Source organism: Mustela lutreola, chromosome 6 (genome assembly GCF_030435805.1).
Source record: "Mustela lutreola isolate mMusLut2 chromosome 6, mMusLut2.pri, whole genome shotgun sequence".
Taxonomy (NCBI): domain Eukaryota; kingdom Metazoa; phylum Chordata; class Mammalia; order Carnivora; family Mustelidae; genus Mustela; species Mustela lutreola.
This window is the reverse complement of record NC_081295.1, coordinates 30,513,551-30,535,901: the sequence shown is the minus strand read 5'-3', so window position 1 is coordinate 30,535,901 and position 22,351 is coordinate 30,513,551. Positions and strand designations below refer to the sequence as shown.

The following is a 22,351-nucleotide window of genomic DNA, read 5'->3' as shown; positions in this document are numbered from 1 at the left end:
CCTTTGAGGCTAGTTTCTTTTACTCAGTTTCATGCCTCTGAGATTCACCTAAGTTGTACTGATAGTTCGTTCTTTTTTATGGCTCAGTAGTATTCTATGGTATGGATGGATATTTTGTTAATTCAGTCACCCACTGAAGGATTTTTGAGTTGTTTCCGTTCTGGGCAATCATGACTACAAGCCTCTATGGATATCCATGTGAAGTTTCTGTGTGTGTGTGTGTGTGTGTGTGTGTAAGAGAATGTATTTTAATTTTTCTAAAGTAGATACCAGGACTGTGATTGCTGGTCATATGGTAAATACATTTTTAACTTTATGAAAACTGCCAGACTATTTTCAGAGTGGCTGTATGATATGCATTTTCATCACCAATATATCAGAATTCCAGTTACCTCCCTTGACTGTCTGCACTTGAGACTGTCATTATTTTTTATTTTAGTCACTGTAAGAGGTAAGTAGTGGTATCCCACTGTGGTTTTAATCTGCATTTTCCTAATGACTAATGATATGAAACCTGTTTTCGTGTTCTTAGATATACATTTCTAATCAGCTCCTCAAGTTATTCTGATAGACACAAAAATGTAAGGACCATAGTTCCTTAACAGGAAGATACCCAGACTGATTATTTTTATCCATCTATGTACAAGATAGCTGTATAATTTGACCATATAACTCTATTTAGTGCTATACAACTTTGCATTATTATGCTAAATTATTTACATTCCTAAGAAAAATATCTTCTAACAAATTTAGAAAACAGGACAGTGATCTAAAAAGGCACTCTAACGGGCCAAAGAGAGGACAATTTAAGTAAGAAATAACTGTTTATCATATAGTAGATCCTAGACATACACAGAAATTAAAGACAAAACCTGAGCTTTGAGTGATTTGCAGAATGGAAAGAAAGACTTCTATAAAATACGCTTTTTTTATTATGTTATGTTAGTCACCATACAGTACTTCATTGGTTTTTGATCTAGTGTTCCATGATTCATTATTTGTGTATGACACGATATGTTTCTAACAGAGGTAAATGGACAAAGCTGGACAAAGGGCAGGGGTGCACTGTGGTTTGTGTATGTCCCACTAACACATGGCAGAGTTCTTTCTGCCCAGCTGGTACTTCCTGCCCATTTCTGGAATGAATGAATCAATGACCTGCTAGTCTCATCAAAGCAGTCCTTACAGAAAATGTGAAATGTGGGTCTCGAAGGACAAGTGCTATATTAAGTGAGGGACAGGAGGCGGCAGGGTAAACAAGCACCAAGGCCGGAAGTAGCAAAGAATACCGTGTGTTTGAGAGTTATGTTCAGGAGGTACTGGGTGGATGCATAAAGGGGTGCTGTAAAGGACGACCAGGGACTAGAAAGGAGGATGAGGTCATGCTTTAGATGGTCTCAAGCACAGGTGGGAAGGGGTCACGTAAAGTTCCTAAGCGGTAGTAGATTTGTCGTTGGGCTAAGACCAGAGGCTGGATGAGCAGCTACGGGGCTAACAAGAGGCCCGTGAGAAGATGGAGACAGGAAACAGAGACACCACATAAAGTCAAGGTGGGAGTAGGCTATACAGTAAGGAAGTCGGGGTGACTGCCTGCGAAGGCAGGTATGAGGGGAAGGAAAGAGTTAGGGCTCTCCCTAGCTTATCCATGGATGCCTTGATGAACTAAATATGTCATGGGGAAAACAGGATCGGGAGAGCCAATGCTTGTGCCGTGGAAGGCAGGCAGAAGATTCCGTTTGGGACATGAGTCTGAGGACACCCATTATAAAGATTTTGGCTTTTACTCTGAATAAAGTGGAAAAGTCCACTGCAGGTTTCTGAGCAGGAGAGAGAGAGAGAGAGAGGGGAGACCAGTTCGATTTATTACTCTAGCACAGTGTTCCAACAGAGATGTGACAGTAGACTGAACCAGGTGTAAAACATCTAAATAAAATAATTAATCACTCTAAACTAACACACACCTGCAACTTCATATATGTATCCTCCTTGTCTTTCATAAACAACATAGGAAAAATAAAAACTAAAACTGCATAAGTCTAAAAACTAATGGAAACATCACACATCAAACTTACAGGACAGAGTAAAAGCATGCTCTCAGAAAATATCATACCTGAAATATTTCACTAAATAAAAATATAATAAGTGAATTAACATCTAACCCATGAGTTATTGTTTTGTTTTTTATTTATTTTCTTATTATGTTCAGTTATCCAGCATACAGTACATCACTAGTTTTTGATGTAGCGTTCAACAATTCATTAGTTGCATAAAACACCCAGTTCTCATCACAGCATGTGCCCTCCTTAATACCGATCACCTGGCCACCCCATAAAGAAAGTATAATAAAACAAAAACCAAAAAAATAAATAAATAAATAAATAAAAGAAAGAAAGAAAGAGCAGATATCCTAATAAAGTTAAAATAGAATCTGATGGTTTAAAATCTGTGAAATGGATAAGTAAACACAAAACCTCTTACTTTAAAAAGAAAAAAATAAAAATCGCCAATGGCTATTGCTGGCAAGAAAGGGAGTTGGCAAACTATGTGCCAACTGTCTGTTTTGTACATAAAGTTTTATTGGAACATGGCCATATTAATTTGTTTACATATTGTCTATGGCTGCTTTTGAGCTACTGTTAAGTAATTGTGACAGACACCATATGTCCACAGGCTTAAAATATTTACTGTGTAGCTTTAAGTAAAAGGACATAGATAGTCGTACACAAGCTCAATGGCACAAGCACAAAGACTCAAAATCAGTAATGTAAAAAAAAAAATGTTCAGAAATATATCAGAGTTTAAAATAATCAGAAAAGAGTACTTTGTAAAATTCAGTATATACCATTTAAAGAACTGTTTGGGATGGATGGCTTTATAGAAAATATGCTATAACATTTATCCTAGAAGTGTTGGAAGTTATAAAATAATAAAAGCAATGGAGGAAAATTTAAAAGCTATCCAACATCTGGGCTTTCAAACTTTTTTAAAGACAAATTAATTTTAATACTATTAAAGGCCCTAGAACACAGAAACAGAAGTGAAGCCTCAAAATTAATCTTACAGAAGCAGTGGAACAGCACTGATATTAAAACTTGATAAAGAAGCAGAAAACAGAATATCAGAAAAACCTCCCTTATGAATATCAATTGAAATAGTAAAGAACTTTAGAAAACAGAATTCACCAATGCATTAAAATAATACACCACAACTAAGTACCATTTAACCTCAAAATTCAAGGGCATTATACTTACATTTATAAGAATATATTCAAGAAATGAAATGACATGCTTTGATTTTTGAGATGGGAAAACTTGACTTGGTAAAAATGCCAGTTCTCACTAACTTAACCAAGGCACTAACTCAACTAAAACATGAAAATGATTCCTTGGAGGTTATACTCAACTTCACCCTGAAAAGTAAACCTGTATATTTAGTCAGGAAAAATTCTAAACTTGAAGAATAATCAAGTATTAAAAATATTATAGTAACAGATTAAGAAAACAGTTTGATACCAAAGAGGAAATAGTAAGATCAATGAAAAGATAAGAAAGTTCAAAAATTGGTTCAGGCAAATATGAGCATTCTGTGTTATATCAAAATTTAAAATCAATAGAAGAAATGGAATATTCAGGAAAATATTCCATGTAGTCCATTACTACATGGAATAGATTCCAGACAGATCAAAGGTTTAATAATAAAAATGAAATTAAATTTAAAAAGGCTGGAGGAAATTATGGATAAAATAGGTATGGTCTTTATAAGTAAGACAAAGTCCAAAGACTATAAATAAATTGATAAAAAATTTACACAAGGTAAAATATTTGTAAATGAAGAAAATCCAAAAGTTAGCTAAGAAAAAAACATTTATAACACATATGAGAATACATGCAATTTAATATAAATACAATGGACCACAGATATGAATAAGCAAATTATAGAAAAAGATTCCAAGTGGCCAATATGGAAATGCTCAGCTTCGCTCAAAGAAATGTCAGTCAAAAAAATAATGAAGTATCATTTTTTTAAACTTAAAAACTTTCACAATGCTCAGCATAAAGTCATGTGGGAGGAAGTTAACCGTGTTCAAGGAAATGTAAATTGGAACAAACTCCCTAATGGGCGATTTGAGACCATTTACCAAAATTTTAAATGCAGGAGACATGTTGATGTATAAATTTCACTGCTAGGTATTTTCCCAATGGACATCACTGCAACTGCCAAGAGTATGAGCAAAAATGTTTACTATAGCACTGTTTACATTAAAAATAATTGGAAACAACAAAAGTGTCCATCAGGACGGGACTGGGTAAATGAATTAAGACAGTATGCACATTACGGCATACTATGTAGTTGTTATGAGAATGAATTAGATCTTTCTGTGCTGATCTGAAAACATCTCCACTATGTATTATTCCAAGAGACATGAAAGTATGTATAACATGATCAAATCTGTTTACACTGAAACATACATGCAAATACATACAATGAGTAGTTGCATTCAGTCTTTCCTTTAAAAAAAGCTTTTTAAACAGGTATTTCTTTTAGAGAAATGAATAGAGAAGAGATGGGTAAGATCATGAGTTATGGAGCTAAACTTTTTTTTTAAAGATTTTATTTATTTATTTGACAGAGATCACGAGTAGGCAGAGAAGCAGGCAGAGAGAGAGAAGTACAATCAATTTTTTTTTTAAGATTTCATTTATTTATTTGACAGATAGAGATCACAAGTAGGCAGAGAGGCAGGCAGAGACAGAGAGGAGGAAGCAGGCTCCCCACTGAGCAGAGAGCCCCTTGTGGGGCTTGATCCCAGGGCCCTGAGATCATGACCTAAGCCGAAGGCAGAGGCTTTAATGCACTGAGCCACCCAGGCGCCCCAGAGCTAAACTTTTTTTATTACAAGTATTACTACAGGTGACTGCTACTTTCTGAAGTATCAAAACCATCACTGCATTTCCATCTGGTTTCCCAGGGGGAGCACTACCTGGAGTCCAGGCTTTGCTATCCTCTGAATAACTGCAGAGATATAATTCATCTTGTTCACATTCTCTGAATGGAGCATTGGATTCTCAAAGAAGCTACTCGAGATCTAATACCATATTAACTGGATAAGTGTTTCTACACATGGAAATATAGCACAAAAGAAGAGGAGTTGTGAGAAGGTAAAGGAATTCAGATGTGTAGTTAGAATTGTTTAAGCTTGCTTTCCTCTGACTTTATATTTCCACTTTTCACAAGTGAACTTCCCATAAAGGGCTTTATAGTCAGTAAAAGTAGAATGGAATGGACAACTATTAGGGTAATCTGTTAGCACACAGAGGGCACTATATTCTCTTCCCTCAGTGAAATCAAGCAGGACTTCCTTCTATGACCTTACATATCTTTCTCCTACCCATTATATAGAAAAAACAGTGTGAATACTTTTAAAAATGAGTAAGGTTATTGATGTAGTATCCCATGATTCATTGCTTGTGTATAATACCCCGTGGTCCATGCAATACTATTGATGTACTTAAGGTGACTAACATTTTAAAAAAAAAAAAAAAGGTAAAAAAATAAATAAGGTTAAAATGTAACCACTTCCCAAAGTTGACTTCCAAAGTAACACAAATACGGGAATTAAAACTATAATTGGAAAAAAAAAAAAAAGCTAACAAAAAGCAATTGAGGTTATTAAAGGAAAACAAATTTGTTTTTCCAATAAGACCAAAAATATACAGAAGCAACACAAAAATCTCAGTTGAGATGCAAGCCCTCAATGAAAAAGCATGATAGAAATTGCATAACTAATTTACAGTGACCTTTGTAAGCCTTCTGAGGTAATTTATCTTGATAAGATATGCTTTAATGTGGATAATATCAAATCCATTAGGCAGGAATAACTTAACTGCCATTATAAAAACTACAATTTAACCAGGAGGCAAATATCTTCCTCCGAATGATGCCATTCTTTCTCACAATCATTAGTGAGTATGCATTATTAATGTTAAAAAAAATTTATAAAATCTTCATCTTTGGTAAGTGCTACTTTTATCATCCAATGTTAGTACGATAATCAGCATGAGAAAGTGGACCTGCTTATTTAAGAACATAAACCAATAACTGGCTTCTCTTTTGGGAAAGGAGTTCAGAAATCGAAGGAAAAATATGCAATTCTCCCTCACCTTTCTCTCTCTTTCAAAGCTCTTATTCCACTTTAAACATTATTCTTTGAGACTTCTAAATTGGTTTTCTGACATCTATACCAAGGCATGTAATACTCTGTCCTCCACGAGGCTGTCAGAAGGAAATCCATCATCCTTCCCATCCCTGTTCTTCAGGATAAGGTCCATTAGTCATCTCTTCACTAAATCAACTAACCAAAACTATGATCAGAATTTCTGAGGATCATGTTAAAAATTTTAGGGCTTTATTTCAGATTCTGATTCTGTTAACTGGCATAGGAACAGGTAATGGGAAACCAATTCTCTATTATAACAAAGTTCCCATAATTATTGGCATTTCTTTGCTCTTGACTCACTTCCTTACCTTCTCTATTATGGGGTAGGGAATTCTTTGATCTACTCTTTGGAACTGCCACACAATGATCAACAAACTTTATTAACCTCTTCTATGACCTCGCCTTAACTGAAACTTGACTCTCCTTGTATGGACTGTTTCCCATCCATTCCCTCTCCAGTGGTGAAGGAGGATATCTATCTTCCTCATCACCATTTCCAGTCAATTATGTAGTCATTTTTTGTAAAAACTCCAGCTCTTTTAAGGTTCAGTTCATCTGACTACGTCACCTGTCATTTAATCCTATCCAATGAACTTGACACCTATGGCTCATAGTCTGTCTCTCCATCCCAATTCCTGTCATCATCCTAGGTGACAGTATTTTCCGTGTCGACATCCAAAACACTCACTCTTCCATTCCCTGACACCCTCATTTCCAATTCAGCCTTATCAACTATTATTTCTAGTCTTTGTCATCAACTCACAACTGTACCACTTCCAAAATTACTAGTACAAACATCTCAATTTCTGATTAAAGTTTGCTCAAACAATTCTTTAAAGTCCATTCTTTATCATCAATGATATTTTGAGATCACAATTCCTCTATTTTCTTTCCATTCATCAGCAGCACCTGCTTCTACTCCTCTGCCCAGTCCTTCCTCTTCCTCTTTCTCTGGCTTAAAGAGCAAAGCCCATTGCTTTTAAAACAAATACCAAATCTATAATATGAATATAAAAGTACTCAAGATCCAGCCTTCCCCTATAGCATTAGATTCATCTTATGCCACAAGCAATTTCCTTCTGACAGTCACATGGAAGACAGAGAAAAAACATTTTCTTTGTTTTAGTTATCTTTTTAAAAAAGATCTATTTATTTGAGAGAGAGCAGGCACAAGCAGGCGTAGGGGAAGAGGGAGAGGGAGAGAGAATCTTATGCAGACTCCCACTGAGCACAGAGCCTGATTTCTCGACCCTGAGATCATGACCTGAGCTGAAATCAAGAGTTGGATGCTTAACCAACTGAGCCATCCAGGTGCCCCTATGTTTTAGTCATTTTGACTTTTATCCACTTCCTTCAATGCGCTACTGCTTTTCTGGTGTCAGAGCCTTTAGCTAGAACATTCTTCTGCTGTTCTTTCCTTTCCTAACCTTCAAATCTCAGGTTCAGTTTCACTTTCCTTGCTAAGCCTTCTCTACCACCGTCAGTCTAAATCAGATCCTCTCATTTTATTTTCCCTTAGCAACTTTGTCCCTCTTTATTCTTTATTACAAATGAAATTAAATTATTTAATTAGTTGATTAATCATTCTGTCCTTTCAGAAAACACAAGCTCCATAAGAGTAAAGGGATAGATACTCTCAATATATTTCCATTCTCAATTAAAGCAAAGAGTATTAATCACTTCCAAATCCCAGTACCTTCTATGAGCCTTCCTATATTGTATAGGCCAGAAAGTAAAAACGCTATTTCTAAGATTTGCTGTAGGCCAGGTACTGGATGCAAAGATCAATTCTGCTAACAACATGCACTTGCACAAGATCTGGATAGTGGAAGTTAAGAGGAAACCTTCTTTCTGCTATCATCTTTTGGTTGTAAATAAGACCTTGGAGAAAAGAGGGTTGAAGTTATAACAGAAGTATCATACATTCAAAATTTAGCGTGTTCACAAGTGTTGGAAAGACATGTATAGTTGCGGCTGTGGTTTCTCAACCGCTGGGTCACCATCGAAGTAGCTGGGTCTTAAATTCAACAGTTCCAGTGGTAGCCCCCTAACTTCTACTTCCTCAATCTTACCAACATTAGTAAGTGCCTAATTTCTTGTATAAGATTCTTCTCTATTTAAAATGTACTAGAGTGGTTTGTTTCCTTTACTGTATCTTGACTGATATATGTCTTCTTCAATCCACTCCAAACAGGCTGACAGCAGAGGTTCCTTAGTTGTTATCTAGAGATCTACCAGAGAGACTGGTAACTAGTTTACATTCAGTAAATATTCACTGAGTGATCATCACTAAAAATGGTTTGAGGCTTATGGGTATATAATCAATTCACAGACTAACCTAATTCCCCCAACCAATTTTCATGTGTTGTTCTGGCTGCGCTAATTACTCACTTTAGCTTAGGAGAAAGAAAATACCAGGTGCTCTGTCCATGTTATACCCCTTGAAAGAGGGTAACATAGGTAACCTTGATATTACTATAATCCAATTATAGAGAAAGAATTTACTATTCCAGAGACAGCACCTTAATTAGCAAAAGAGAAATCTCTTCTAAATTTGCATTCTTTATATCCATTATATCCATTTGGCCATAAAAGCTGAAATAATGTTTAAAAAAATCACACTGTGAAATGTGGTTTTGATCTTTAAATTTTATCAGTATAAATCTTTGTATCTCTTGGGATTTAATAACTGTACTTATTTAATCTGCATGTCTTTCGAGTGCTTTTAAAGTATTTTCATATGAGAGAACAACAGTATTCCAATTAACACAACACAGTTTCCAAAACAGCATGGATCCTTAAAAAGATACATACATTTGTTATAAAAATTTTACTCTATGCTTCTAAAATACATCTTTAAGCATAAGAACAAAATTTGCTACAATTAAAATTTACTTAAAGGTGATGATGAAAGAAATAAGAATAAGATTCCAATGTCAATATCTGTGTCTCTTAAGAAGCGTCTCCTCTATTTTCAAAGTTGGCCATACATTAGAGTTGACTGAAATGAACACCTGGCTCAAGGGATTTTCCACTGTGTGTTGGAAAAAGAGTCCTACTTTTCAGCACTTGAATTCTGGTCATATAACTTGTCTCTTCTTCCACAATCTTCAATAGCTCCTCACTGCATATAAAGTCCAAGTGCTGAAGCAAATGATTTAAGGTCCTCCACATTCTGACCAAAATCTATATGCCAGGCCTTTCATGCATATCACACCCAAGTGAAAAGAGAAGACTCTCATTGTCCAACCCCGTGGTTTCCTTTGTTCATGTTCCTTTTCTTCTTCCCTTGGAATGCCCTTTACCTTTGTAGCTGCATTTTGAGATACAAGATCACTGGTTTGAATTAATCTACTTCTCTTTTGTGAACCATTTGTTCTTTTATGCTATTTACCATATTTTACTTTCCTTATGTATGTATCTCAAAATCCTCTGTGAGACTGTCTGTGTCTTAAAGGTAGAGAAACACCACCTTGTTTTGCTACTTACTTTCTGTGGCATAAGAAATTTGATCAATTGAATGAAAATTGACAGTTAATTTAGAACTGGACATCTTAATATATACTCTAAAATAACTGCTCTCAATAGGTTATTGTATTTAATTGAATTGCTGCTCACACTTTAAAATTCCCCTACTGCTGGATATTTATGCTGCATTTTTTTACCATTAAAATGTGTTGGAATAAAACTCTTGGTATATATTACTTTTCTTTTTCATCTGTTTTTGGAAAGATTCCCAGGTTTAGAATTTCATGGCTAAAGGATCTGGAAGAAAGTGTAGCTCTTAACATATATTATAAAAAAAAATTTTTTTTTAAAGCATTGACCCATTCATTGCCACAGGAAACTAGAAATGTACCAAATCCCCAAATCATCTTTAGAAATAGACATTATCATTTTCAGTTTTTAAAGATTTATTAGGTTAAAGAATATAGAATCCATTAATTTGTACAATTTTATTCATTAATTTTTTATTCTAGTTTACTATTTTTCTTCTCTTTGCTCATTTACTTACTGAAAACTTCATGTTTTAGTTATTAAACTTAGTAAGTACACGAAGATGTAGATACACATATAAAAAGGTAAATACTGATACATATAAAGCTATAGTTACTAATATTTCCCCCAACCTGTCACTGCCTTTTGAGATTCAATGTATTATTTTTTGTTGATGAACAGCATCAAATTTAAATATTTTTACATCTGTTATTCTTTAAATTTGTCATCTTCTTTCCCTTTAAAGTACATATGTAACCATGTATAGAGTGTCCACTGTGTATCAGGCCAAGACATGTTACCTAACTTATTATAAAATTCTTAAGATATAGGTATCACTGCCACTTTGTTTATGATGAAACTAGTTCAAGGAAATTAAAAAAGGCTATGTTGCCATGCCTGAGTACAGATAAATATCCAGGTTTGCCTGGATCCAAAGCCTTTATTCTACAAGGGCCTACTTCCCTTTGAAAACAGAAAAGTCATGTCTCCAAAAATACAATTAAACATTCAGTTCTATTTTGTATTAATTTTATTTCATTTTATTTTAAATTTTTATACGTTTTCGACATTCTTTCTATGTGGTTATAACAATTCTGCAAGAGTACAATTATTATATTAACCTCCAAAAAGAAAGGAGGTTGATATGGCTAAGGAAAGAATAAACTCTGATCAAACAAACATTTTGCATACATTTAAAATAAAAAATAAAAGAAAGGGGTCTATTTGGCACCTGCTACTTTCTTTGGCTAATAAGTATCATCTATACCGGGAAGGGAAAATTCTAATTTTATTTGGCTATACTGACTATTAAACTGCTAGAGTAGAAATAAATAAAGCTATTAAGTATCTGATAACTTAAATCAAAGTCAAATTCCTTTAATTTAGATAAAGGCTAAAGCTGACCTATGAATAAAACAATGAAATCATTGGGAGATCTAGATAATAATAAAAATGTCAAAAACTGATTCTTTACGGTAGCTTGAGGGAACATATTATTACTAGATTTTTTATAGAGTTCTCCTTTAATAGATATTTTGAATAACTATATTCATAAGGCTTATTGCATGACAGACCATTTCTACCTATAAGAAAAAAATTTAATATCTCTAATTGTAAGAAAATCAAACCATATATCAGTACACATAAATCAGGAGAAATACTATCCAGGAGTGAGTGGGAATACCCATCCCATTACTAGAATATTTAAAGCCTGTTAAAAACTTGTCCCTAAAGGAAAGAATTTATTTGACTAAGATTATAAGTGAAACAGAATCTGAAGATTTTAATTGAAATATTCATTCAACTTGAAATTAAATCATAACTGAAACTAATAGCTTAATAATGAAAATACCTGCATCCCTAATGACATATTGCTATAAATGTAAGCTGCTACTACTTTTCCTTTAAGGTATATTCTTTCTTACAGAAAATAGTGGTTTCTTAAAAAAATAACTTCGTGCAGGAGAGAAAAATATATGCAGGGAAAATTAGGAAAACTTATTCATACAGTTCATTATTCTTTAACCATGTTAAAATTTAATTATTAATGTATATTTTCTAAAAGTAGATTTCCATAAAATATGATACAATTTATCATTGTTCATTTTCCAAAATAATTTCATATATTATTCTATTGTTTCTCATAGTTAACTATTAGAATATGTATTATTTACCCTATTATTATTCCATTTGATAGAACAGAAATTAAGTTTCAGAAATATTTAGGTGGTTAAGGCAACAGGACTTCTAGAGGTGAAGTATAACTAGAGCTTTTTGTTAATGTGCCCTCTTGCTTTGGGCCTCATTTGGAATTCCTAAGATACTCCCTTCCCCATGGAGAACTGCAAGATCCATCTCTATAGCTTAAGCTACTCTTGGGGTACTTCATTTTCTTTCCCCTATTTTCTTATTTCAGTGGACACTTTGGAAATATAGCTAGTTTTCATATGGGGATAAATTTTACATTAAAAATGGAAAAATGGGAATGATATGAGGAGTCCTAAAATATATTGTTACTTACTGGGAAGAAAAGATTCATTTTTGGCTGTGGCTAAGGCAGAGAAATAGCCTTATCTCTCTCTCTTTCTCTCTCTCTCTCTCTCTCTCTCTCACACACACACACACACACACACACACACACAGAGATAGAAAAGAATTTCCTCAATGGAGTTTTACTTATTATTTATACAAATAAAGTAGAGTGTTGAATAAAATTGTGAAGAAATTCTTTTAAGAACCATAATTGGTGAATCAGGAATTGAGATGGTTACATTACACATTACACACTTAGGGGTAAAGTGCTAGTGAGGCACGGTAGGGATTTAGCTGTATTTCCATTAACAGGAGTCATGAGGCTAAATTTCTATGTACTACCATAGCAAATTTACCTTCTAATTTCATTTTAATGTTTCGAGTACTTAATTTCCCATTTTTCAAAAACATGGTAAGGAGTATCTCCTACCATCATGATAATAGCTCCTCAGAACTGCTAGAATGTTAATACCATCCAAGTTCAAAAGGAACTTAAATAAGAAGCATATAACTAACACTAGGAGAACAATCTACAATTTTGGAGCTTCAATAAAACATTCAGAAAGATTTCCTTATCTTTTGGTACAGAATCATATCTACCATGGAGGGGACAGGTTTTTTGAATCTCTCTTCAGCAGAAATGAGGGATATGGTTAGGCTGAAGAAATGTTCTTCCATTTTATTAGAAACAAAAACCAAAAAAGAAACAAAAAGACTCAAAGCCCTGAAAGCTTTAGAAAGTCCAGATCAGATTTGGTTTTGAACATTTAGGATAGAGCGTGGTAAATAGGGCAGGCTTTGGAGACAGACTGATTCAAATCATGGCTCTACTACTTGTTACATGGCTTCTCTGAGAAAATTATTCTCTCAGTTTCAGTTTCCTTATCTATAAAATAGGGATAAGGATCTCTAAGGGACAGAACAGTGGTGGAGATCAAATGAGAAGATTAAAGTGAGGCCATCTCATAATGTTTGTCTCAGAGGAACAAAGGGGAAAGAAAGTAATTTGGGGTACTTACTATCAGCCAAATATTATATGAAAGTCTGGGAATACAATAGTGAATAGGACAATGTTCCTTGAAAAATGTACTTATTAATAAATGTTTGGGAATGCCATTCTTGTTTGAAAAAATCCAATAACAATAGGCAGACTGGATAAAAATCAAATATAATAAAAATATTTTTTAAAAGGTGTAATAAAAAAAGACTTCAGACTTCCAAGTCTACTTAGCTGTATTAAAATGTTCCATTTCTCCATGTCTCTCTCTCTCTCCCTCTCTTTTTTTAACCATAGTGATCTATGGATCTGGTGACAATGCCTTAAATAAACGTCATTTGAAAATGTCTCTATGTAAGTTATTTCTATATGCTTTATTCCAAGCTGTATTTGAATTACTTACACATATACCATAACAAGGGATAATAACAGTACAAACCTATATCAAAGGTTCTGTGAGACAGAATGAGTTTATGTATAAAGCAATGAAAGCAATGCCAGGCACCAGTAAACACCTGATAAATGTTAAACCCTATTATTATAGGAATTAAATAATAAACCTGCATCATTTGGAATAAGCAATAGCTTTCAGAATTGAGAAGTATGAAGTAACCAGAAATCCACAAGGTGGCTCTCAAGGCTTGGCTTTTAAACACAATGGTGTTGCTTTATATTTCCTAAGAAATGAAAGAAGACTTATGAATGCGAACCTGACTTTTCAAAGGCCCTCATAAATTCCAGTTAATAAATAACTGGAAGACTACAAAGCTGTTTAATAAGTGTTATGTAATAGAGATTTTATAAAGTGGAGAAAAATGAAGAAAATGAACAATTTTTATAGTTCTAAATTGAAAGAATCTCATGTTCAAAACAACTGACATCACATTTATCATATTTAGAATTTAAAATGTCAATACATAATGGTAAAATTCATAGTGGAGTCAAATGTGAAGTCAAAACAATTAAATGCATTTTACCAAGATGATAAATGTGAAAGCGTATAGCACAACGTCTGACAGCAAGCAGCTGTTCAGTAAAATCAGTTAAATCTCATGCATATAAAATACTTTGAAGTTACTATCATTTTATGCCCACTGACTTTTTCATTTGAAAATGTATTTTCATTGCTTTAAATCAGGACAAACATTTTCTGTGAAGGGCCATATAGTATTTAAGGCTTACTAGTGGACTATACAGTCCTTGTAGCAATTGTACATTCTTCCCTCGTGCTGCAAAAACAAAAAAGCAGCCATTGACAAAGGAGTCTGGCTGTTTTCTAATAAAGCCTTAATTATAAAAACAGGTGGCAACCTTTGGCCTTCAGGCTGTGGTCTACCTATTCTTGACCTAAATCATTATCTCACATAATTAAAGAAAACCTTTTGTAAATCTTAGGATACTATCAATACTCAAATTACTTGGGGAAGTGCTTCTCAAACTGTAATGTGCAGTAATTCACCTAGGGAAGGAGGCAAAGTGCAGATTATGATTTGGTAAATCTGGTATGGGCCTGTGGTTCTGCATTTGTAAAGGTGACCCAGGCTTTTAAGGTCCTTTAAGTATATGTTGTGTAGCTAGGTTATCAAACTCCCGGGTTTTTTTTTTTTTTTTTTAAAGGTCTTATTTTTAAGTAATCACTATACCCAAAGTTATAACCCCAAGATTAAGAATCACATTGTCCACTGACAGAGCCAGTCAGGTGCCCCTAGACTTTCACATTCTCGAGAAGAACTTTTATTTATGCTGCTTTAATCTGTCTATATCGACCTTAGAAATTAAAACTGAGAAATTAAAAATATTAACTATTAGTTTTTTAAGAGTCTAATAACCCTATTCAATGTTAACACATTTTATGGAACTTAACTATATTTTATGTTTTAACTATATTTTAATGAGTAGGATAAACACAATTCTAACCATATTGATAGACGTGGTAATCGAACACCTCATGCACTGGAATTCTTTGGAAGATCATTAAATAAAAAAAATAAAGATCATAACATGATAAAAATGTAAAATTAAGTCCTTGGAAACTAGAGATCATATATCTGTCATATATAAAATATCTGTATTATCTGGCACATTAAATGCTTTAGTTCTTATATCTTGCCATCATTTGTTCCCTACCTGCTTTTCTGCATGTCCATATTCAGGTCCTTGTGTAGGTAAAAAGCAAGAAATCTGACCACTATTTTTTGCTCTTTCTATTAGAGACATAGCTGTTCTTACAGTGGCGTTTCGAGCATGTACAAACACCATCACCTGAAAGAAAGAAAAGCAGTTTATTTAATACTAAAATTCATTAAACGCTTAATACTAGTCTGAAAATCACCATATATATATATACAAACATTAATTTTCCAAAATACACCCCCCAGTTTATGAATTCCCCAACATTTCCTTATTTTAGAACAAAGTATATATAGGATAAAGGCAAGTTAAATAAAATTCAATAACATGGCTTTATATACTGTTAACCTATAAATTGGCAGAAATCAGAACTGAAATTAATGTATTATATAAAATGTTGAGTTTAATTTGTGCTTTTCTCTTTTGAAGACATGATTCATGAGTGCAATCATATATTATGGGGACAGAGTATAAAAATATATGAGAGTCTTATTTCTCCACTGTCAATGAAATTTCCAGTATCATAAAGATGTTTAAAGAAATTGAAAACAATAAAAACACTCTTCCTTGGAGAAAATCATGTCAAGAACAACCATTTAAAAAATAGAGTTTCGGGAACTGTTGGAGATGAAAATGCTTCTAGAGGGGCATTTGGAATTTTCTGCTGTTGGTTTTTTTTTTGATCTTCCTGTGGAATTACTCACAAAGTGACTGTGGAAATCTGAATTACGGGTAAGTCACGTATCTGGACGCTTTGTCAAGGACAAGTGGAAAAAAGCATTTTCAGGGACAGTCAGAATGTCAATGCAACTGAAGAGAATGAAATCAGAGAGTGAGGAGCACTCAGAATCTGATGCCCATCGGTGCTGCCTTCTCCTCTGGCTTCCAAATCCCCCACCCCACCCCCATTCAGCTCAACCCCAGCCTTCCCAAAGTGCCATTACTCTAATACACTAATTTTACTCTTTTATATGGACAACTGATCTTTTTCAACTTTATCTGACGTGAATAAAGCACCTCTAGGTAATTTGGCATTGTAGTCAAAATCGGATACTGAACAAACTAAGGACAATCAGCAGTGTGGGTGACTTAAAGACAAGTTCTAGCCTCAGTTTGCAACAAAATCGAGAGCTCTAAAACTCTCTGGTTACCATAGTATTCCCTTGAGGCCTCAGCAACATGGAGGTCCTAAATCTTGCCTCTCTCTCAACCTCTCTCCATATTTATCTGTTAATTATGTTTTCCCAAAAGCTAAAACATTGGTGTTATTTCCATGATACACATTTAGAAAAATGCGCCACTGATGGTTTTAGTCAAGGAAATGATAGGCTCATGCTAGCTGACCTAAGTAAAAGAGATCACTTCGAAACATTTGAAACACTTTGAACAAAGGTGAAACAGGGAGGGAGACCTGGGAGTGGACTAGAAAGGAGATGGAGTGACACGGATCTAGAGCACACACTGCAAAATTTACTCACAGTAATCTCATGCCCATAAGCTTGCCAAAAAAAACTATTCCACGTACGGGATGTCAATTATAATCCAGAGGACAGTAAAATCACAGAGTATAAACATTCAAGAAACTGGAATGCTTAAATTACTAATTATTCTTTCAGAAAGTGTTTGAAGTCAAAGAGAGTAGATAATCTGGAGAAAATCAAAATTCCTCAATGAAAAACTCCCAAAGCATTTAGAGACAATAAAATAAGCATTACAAGTCATCTAGAGAGATTTAACATTAGTTAATCACAGCCATCAAGGATAGAAAGTGTAAGCTTTCATACTTGGTTAGATCTCTAACTGATTTGTTGATACTAATGTGTTTTGAAAAGAAATATGATCATCAGAGTATCCCTAAGAATATATGAATAAAAATTATTTCAGTAAGCTTCATGATTACTTGGAAAATTCTTTCCTTATTTTCAACTAAAAAAAAAAAAAACCCAAATCTGATTTTGATAGGTTCTCTAGCTTTCTGGGGAAACATCTTTATCTCATGGGGTGTCAGGAGTCTACCACTTAAGCTCACTATAATATTTTCATCATTAATGACATAAACTGTTTAATACAAAGTTAGATAGAAGAATTCTGCTAGCTATAATGCTCTGCTGAAGCTTCACCAGTTCAGAATCTCTCACGTTATATCACCCTGTCTCATAAAAAGTAAGGGTACTTCAACAGTGACTTTCTTCTTAGAAAATTAAGGCAGACTTTTTTCTTTTATGTAAAATTAAGCTTTATTACACACAAAGCCTCACTAACCCCTAATGATAAATTTTAAGAAAATCTAAATTAAACTGAAATTATTTATATTTATCCACTCTTTCAAATGTTTCTGAGAATTCTGAGAATCATTACCAAGCCCCAAGAATTCTGCGAAAGAGAGAGGCAACATTTCTGCCCTCAAGGAGATGACAATCTATTCTGATGTACTAAATAAGCACAAAATATTTTTCATTTGCTAAGTATTTTCTAGCTATGGATGTGTAAAGTACTGTTGAAAGAGGAAATATGAAAATGCAGAAGATCTGGACCCTTCTATAAAAGACATGTACAATTTAAGGAAGGAGAAAAAACTACACAGGGAGCATGGATAACACAGGAATGCGAACCATGAAGCTGGTGGATCGCCTTTCAATCATCCATTGCGCTGTATTTACACAGTCCTACTCAGTTCCAAACTATGTGCTGAGCACCATGGATAGAGTGAGAAATACAGTCCAAGGCTCTGAATGGGTCCGCTCCTGCTGGTGAGGAAGAATCACTAGTCATCAGCCCGATCTCCTATAGAAGCAGGTGCAGGCTAGATGGAGGAGCCTACAGTGGTATTGAAAGGAGGGCGCGTGTTGTGATGAGCGCTGGGTGTTCTATGCAACAGTGAATCATTGAACACTACATCAAAAACTAGTGATGTACTGTATGGTGGCTAACTTAACATAAAAATAAAAAAAATATTTAAAATAAAAAAAATACAATAAAATACTTATCCTTCATAAATTGAGTGTGTTAGCTTGAAGAAGTACCTTCTCTTTCAAAGTTTTTCATACTGAGATCCAGGAATCTCTTCATGGGAATCAGTGTTGGGGTCATTAAAATAGACTTCTGGGTCCTTCCCTAAAACTAAGAATATTTAGGGGTGGGACCTAAATTTTGAATTATTAACAATTTTTGAGATAACTACTGTTTGAAATTAGCTAATAATTACCACCAACTTAGTTTTCTTCTCCTAAGGTTAAACAAAGGAAACATAAAACTGCTACTAAAGAGATGATTTTAAAAACTCCTTAATAACATATTTTTATTTACATATACATATTTACATATATATGTGTATATATATTTATATGAAATATCAGGGAATATGAAGGTATTTCATATAATCAGTATAGCCCCAAGATCATTTCCCAGATGGGGTTTTATAATGCAACCAGATTTCTATTCTCCATAATTCAAATGCCACATTATGTAAATCCTGTTGATACAAAAAACATAAGGGAAAATAAAATATGACCCTAAATCTTCATTAATTATTTCAGTCTGACTTGTCAACTTATCATTTTGCAAATTATTTTCTACTGGAGCCAAGAGAAATATTAGTTACAACTTAAAATAGCAATTTCTTTTTATTAAATGATCCATCACTTCTTGTTCAGTAAAATAAGCTCTTTTTCTTATTAAGAATTTTCTGTTTAGAGGCTCCAACAGAAGCCATTACAAGGTTTGGGGTCTCTATAACATACTTGATTTTATGGTTTGTTAATTTGGTTAATTAATTTTAATAGACATATAAAAATTATAACTAACAGAGAGGACAGCACTGTTTTATTTGGCATAAATAACTCCAAATCAATCTTAGAAACACTACTGGTAACTGAACAGCAGTTAAATAGGCATAGGTCGTTAAAATAAGATTATAACAGTAGATTCAAGTTAACAACATTGGTAAATTTTAATAGTTTTATGAAACTGTTTATATTTTTACTTGAGGTTTGTTAGATTAATGCCTTTAAAAATATTGTATATACTTGTTTTTAGTTTAAAAAGCCATTTAGTTTAAGAATATATAATTAAATCAGTCCTGGGATAGGAGAGGGAGTATGTGAATTTGCATTTTGGTCCTGTTATTTGATGTGCCAAAGACAGTGTACCTTACATGAGATGCTGATTAAAGGTAACCAAAGAGTGAAAGCAGAGAGAAACAATGATTCTAAAAACGAGAAGGTTTAAGTAACATATTGTTTCAATGTATTCAGAGGGAAGGACATATTTGAAAAATACCAAATATTCTACTTTGAAACGTTATTAGGGGCATCTGGCTGGCTCAGTCAGTTAAGTGTCTGCCTTCAGCTTATGTCATGATCCCAGAGTCGTGACATTCAGCCCTGCATTGGGCTCCCTGCTCAGTGGGGAGCCTGCTTCTCCTCACCTCCCCATTCTTGCTCTCTCTATCTCTGTCTCTCTCAAGTGAACAAATAAAAAAAAAAATGTTACTAAAGAGGAGTGATTTAGGACAAACTATTTCATTTCTCCGATTCTTATTTCCCTCACTCCGCAAATAGGTTCTAGAGTCACAAGCTTAATATAAAGTTTGAAGTACATAATGGAAGTGAAAACATTGCATTTAGTAAAATTGTAACTCTGAAACTTTAGAGCACTTCAAAATCATCTAAAAACACAATTGCTGCTCCTTTCCTCCATCACCCTCTCAGAGTAAGTAGGTTTGAGGCAAGACAAGACTTTGCATTTCTTTTTTTCTTTTTTTTTTTTTTTTTTAAGATTTGTTTATTTATTTGGGAGAGAGAGAGAGAGCCCAAGTTGTGGGTGGGGAGGCAAAGGGAGAAGGCGGCTCCCTGCTGAGCACGGAATCCGGATGCAGATGTGGGGCTTGATTCCAGAACCCTGAAATCAGGACCCCAGCTGCTGAAGGCAGTTGCTCAACTGAGTGAGCCCCCCAGGTGCCTAAGACTTTGTATTTCTAACAAGTTCTAAGGAGATGTTAACACTCTTTGTACAGCAACTTTGAAAACCTGTCAGAAGGGGTAAGTATCAGCACCACTGTAAGGGGAATAAACAATAAAATGAATTTGGCCTAAAAGACTAGACTGTGAGACCAGTAAATGACTGCTATAAATTGACACCTACATATTTATTCCCCATTGATTCAAATGTGTGCGTATCTGACACCACATGAAATAATTTAAAAGGCCACTTATCCTTTAACACCTTTGTAAAGGTGCTGTGCAAAAGGAATGATAAGTAAAAAGAAAATTAAAAGGAATATTTAAGCCTGAGATTATTTGAAAACAGGAGGGAGGAGGGCAAGGATTAAGTGAAACGTTGAATCAAAGACTCTTCCCTAGAAATTCCCACTAAGAAGGAAGACTGAAAAGAAATATCTGAAAAACATAGACAAAATGGCAGATAGATGTTCCACAGAAAATGCCGCTAAGGGAATGACATTCTTCTTCTTCTTCTTTTTAAGATTTTATTTATTCATTTGAGAGAGCGACAGTGAGAGAGAGCATGAGTGAGGAGAAGGCCAAGGGAGAAGCAGACTCCCATTGGAGCTGGGAGCCCGATGTGGGCCTCGATCCCCGGACTCCGGGATCAGAATGACGTGCTTTAAAATAAGGTATTCACTCTCGTACCGGTTAAAGAATAAGGCCTGAGGGTGAGGAGTTTCATATCCTAGTAGTGGTTAATGCTTTCACTCACTGTCCTGTTAGGCGTCTTGCTCTCAATTCTTTCCAACTTTCTTAACCCAGGTTCCTCAAGAGAATTAACTCTAATGACCTAAACAAAGAGTGATTCTAAATCTGTGTGGTCTCCAGACTAGCAGCATCAGCATCCCCTGGGAACGTGTGAGAACTACAAACTACAAACTCCAACACCAGATCTGAGTCAGTGACTCGGAAGAAGAGGGTTTAGCAATCTGGTTCAATGAGCCCTCCTGGTGGTTCTCATACATGTTTTGTTAACATTTGAGAGCCTGCATCAAGCCAAACCTTCCCTGTGCCCCATTTAGAACATTCTGGTATCTTTGGGAGGAAGGAGAACACAGGCAAATCATTTTCTACGTTCTACATAGTTTGAATGGGGAGTGCCACTACAGATGTATTTCAAATATCTTGTATATCACAAAAGCTCATAAGCACAAAATAGTTTTTATTGCTGTGGTCATATTACCACATCTATGTTATCAGGTAAATGCAATTTTAACAGGTTTGATTCTGCATGCTGTGTAATCAGAAGACATCTGTGGTGGGACATTACAAGTAAGTACAGAATTCTCATTTTAGGCCTGCCAATGCTGCCAAGGCTGGCCAGCTGAAGACACTTAAACCACTTGAAGATCTTTTCACATCAGTACTGTTTCTTCATTTATTTTTTATATTTGCATAGTATTCCATTACTTAGAATGCTTTAATTTAGCCAGTACATTTATGTTGTTTCCAATCTCTCATTATTTAAAGCAATGATGTAATAAATAACTGTTCACAAGTTTTATTTCACGTTTGTGAATATATTTGTTGGATAATTTCATAGAAGTGAAATTGTTAGGTCAATTATACATGACTATTCATTTAACTATTTCCTTATTCTGAACACTGTCTGTTTTATTATTGGAGATTTTTTTTTCTTACCAATTTGTAGGTGTTCTTTGTATATGGAAGATAATATGCTTTGTCTTTTTCTATATTGCAAATATTTTGTTCCAGTCTATACTTTATCCTTTGACTTTGTTTATGGTACCTTGTTTAGTATGGAAACAGTTAATTTTTCTTTAACTCTAACAGCATTTTTCTCTGTGGCTTTGAAGAAATTTACAGATAAGCGAGTAAAAAATAGCCATAAACATTTGAAAATGTGCTGAACTTCACAAGCACTGTGTGGCTCTGATAATCCAATAGTTGGCACAAACAGCACTGGATTTTGCTCTCAAAAATGGATATCTAGAAAGATACCCACAATATGGT

General features: G+C 34.3%; 1 protein-coding gene across 1 annotated transcript in view; it reads right to left on the bottom strand.

The window, feature by feature from the left end:
- The window catches only part of ASCC3 (activating signal cointegrator 1 complex subunit 3), a 344,503-nt gene that overhangs the window by 151,637 nt on the left and 170,515 nt on the right, over nt 1–22,351 (bottom strand). The window contains exon 14 of the mRNA XM_059177004.1: nt 15,372–15,506. Coding sequence (XP_059032987.1) covers nt 15,372–15,506 — 135 coding nt within the window. The remainder of the gene's footprint in view (nt 1–15,371; nt 15,507–22,351) is intronic.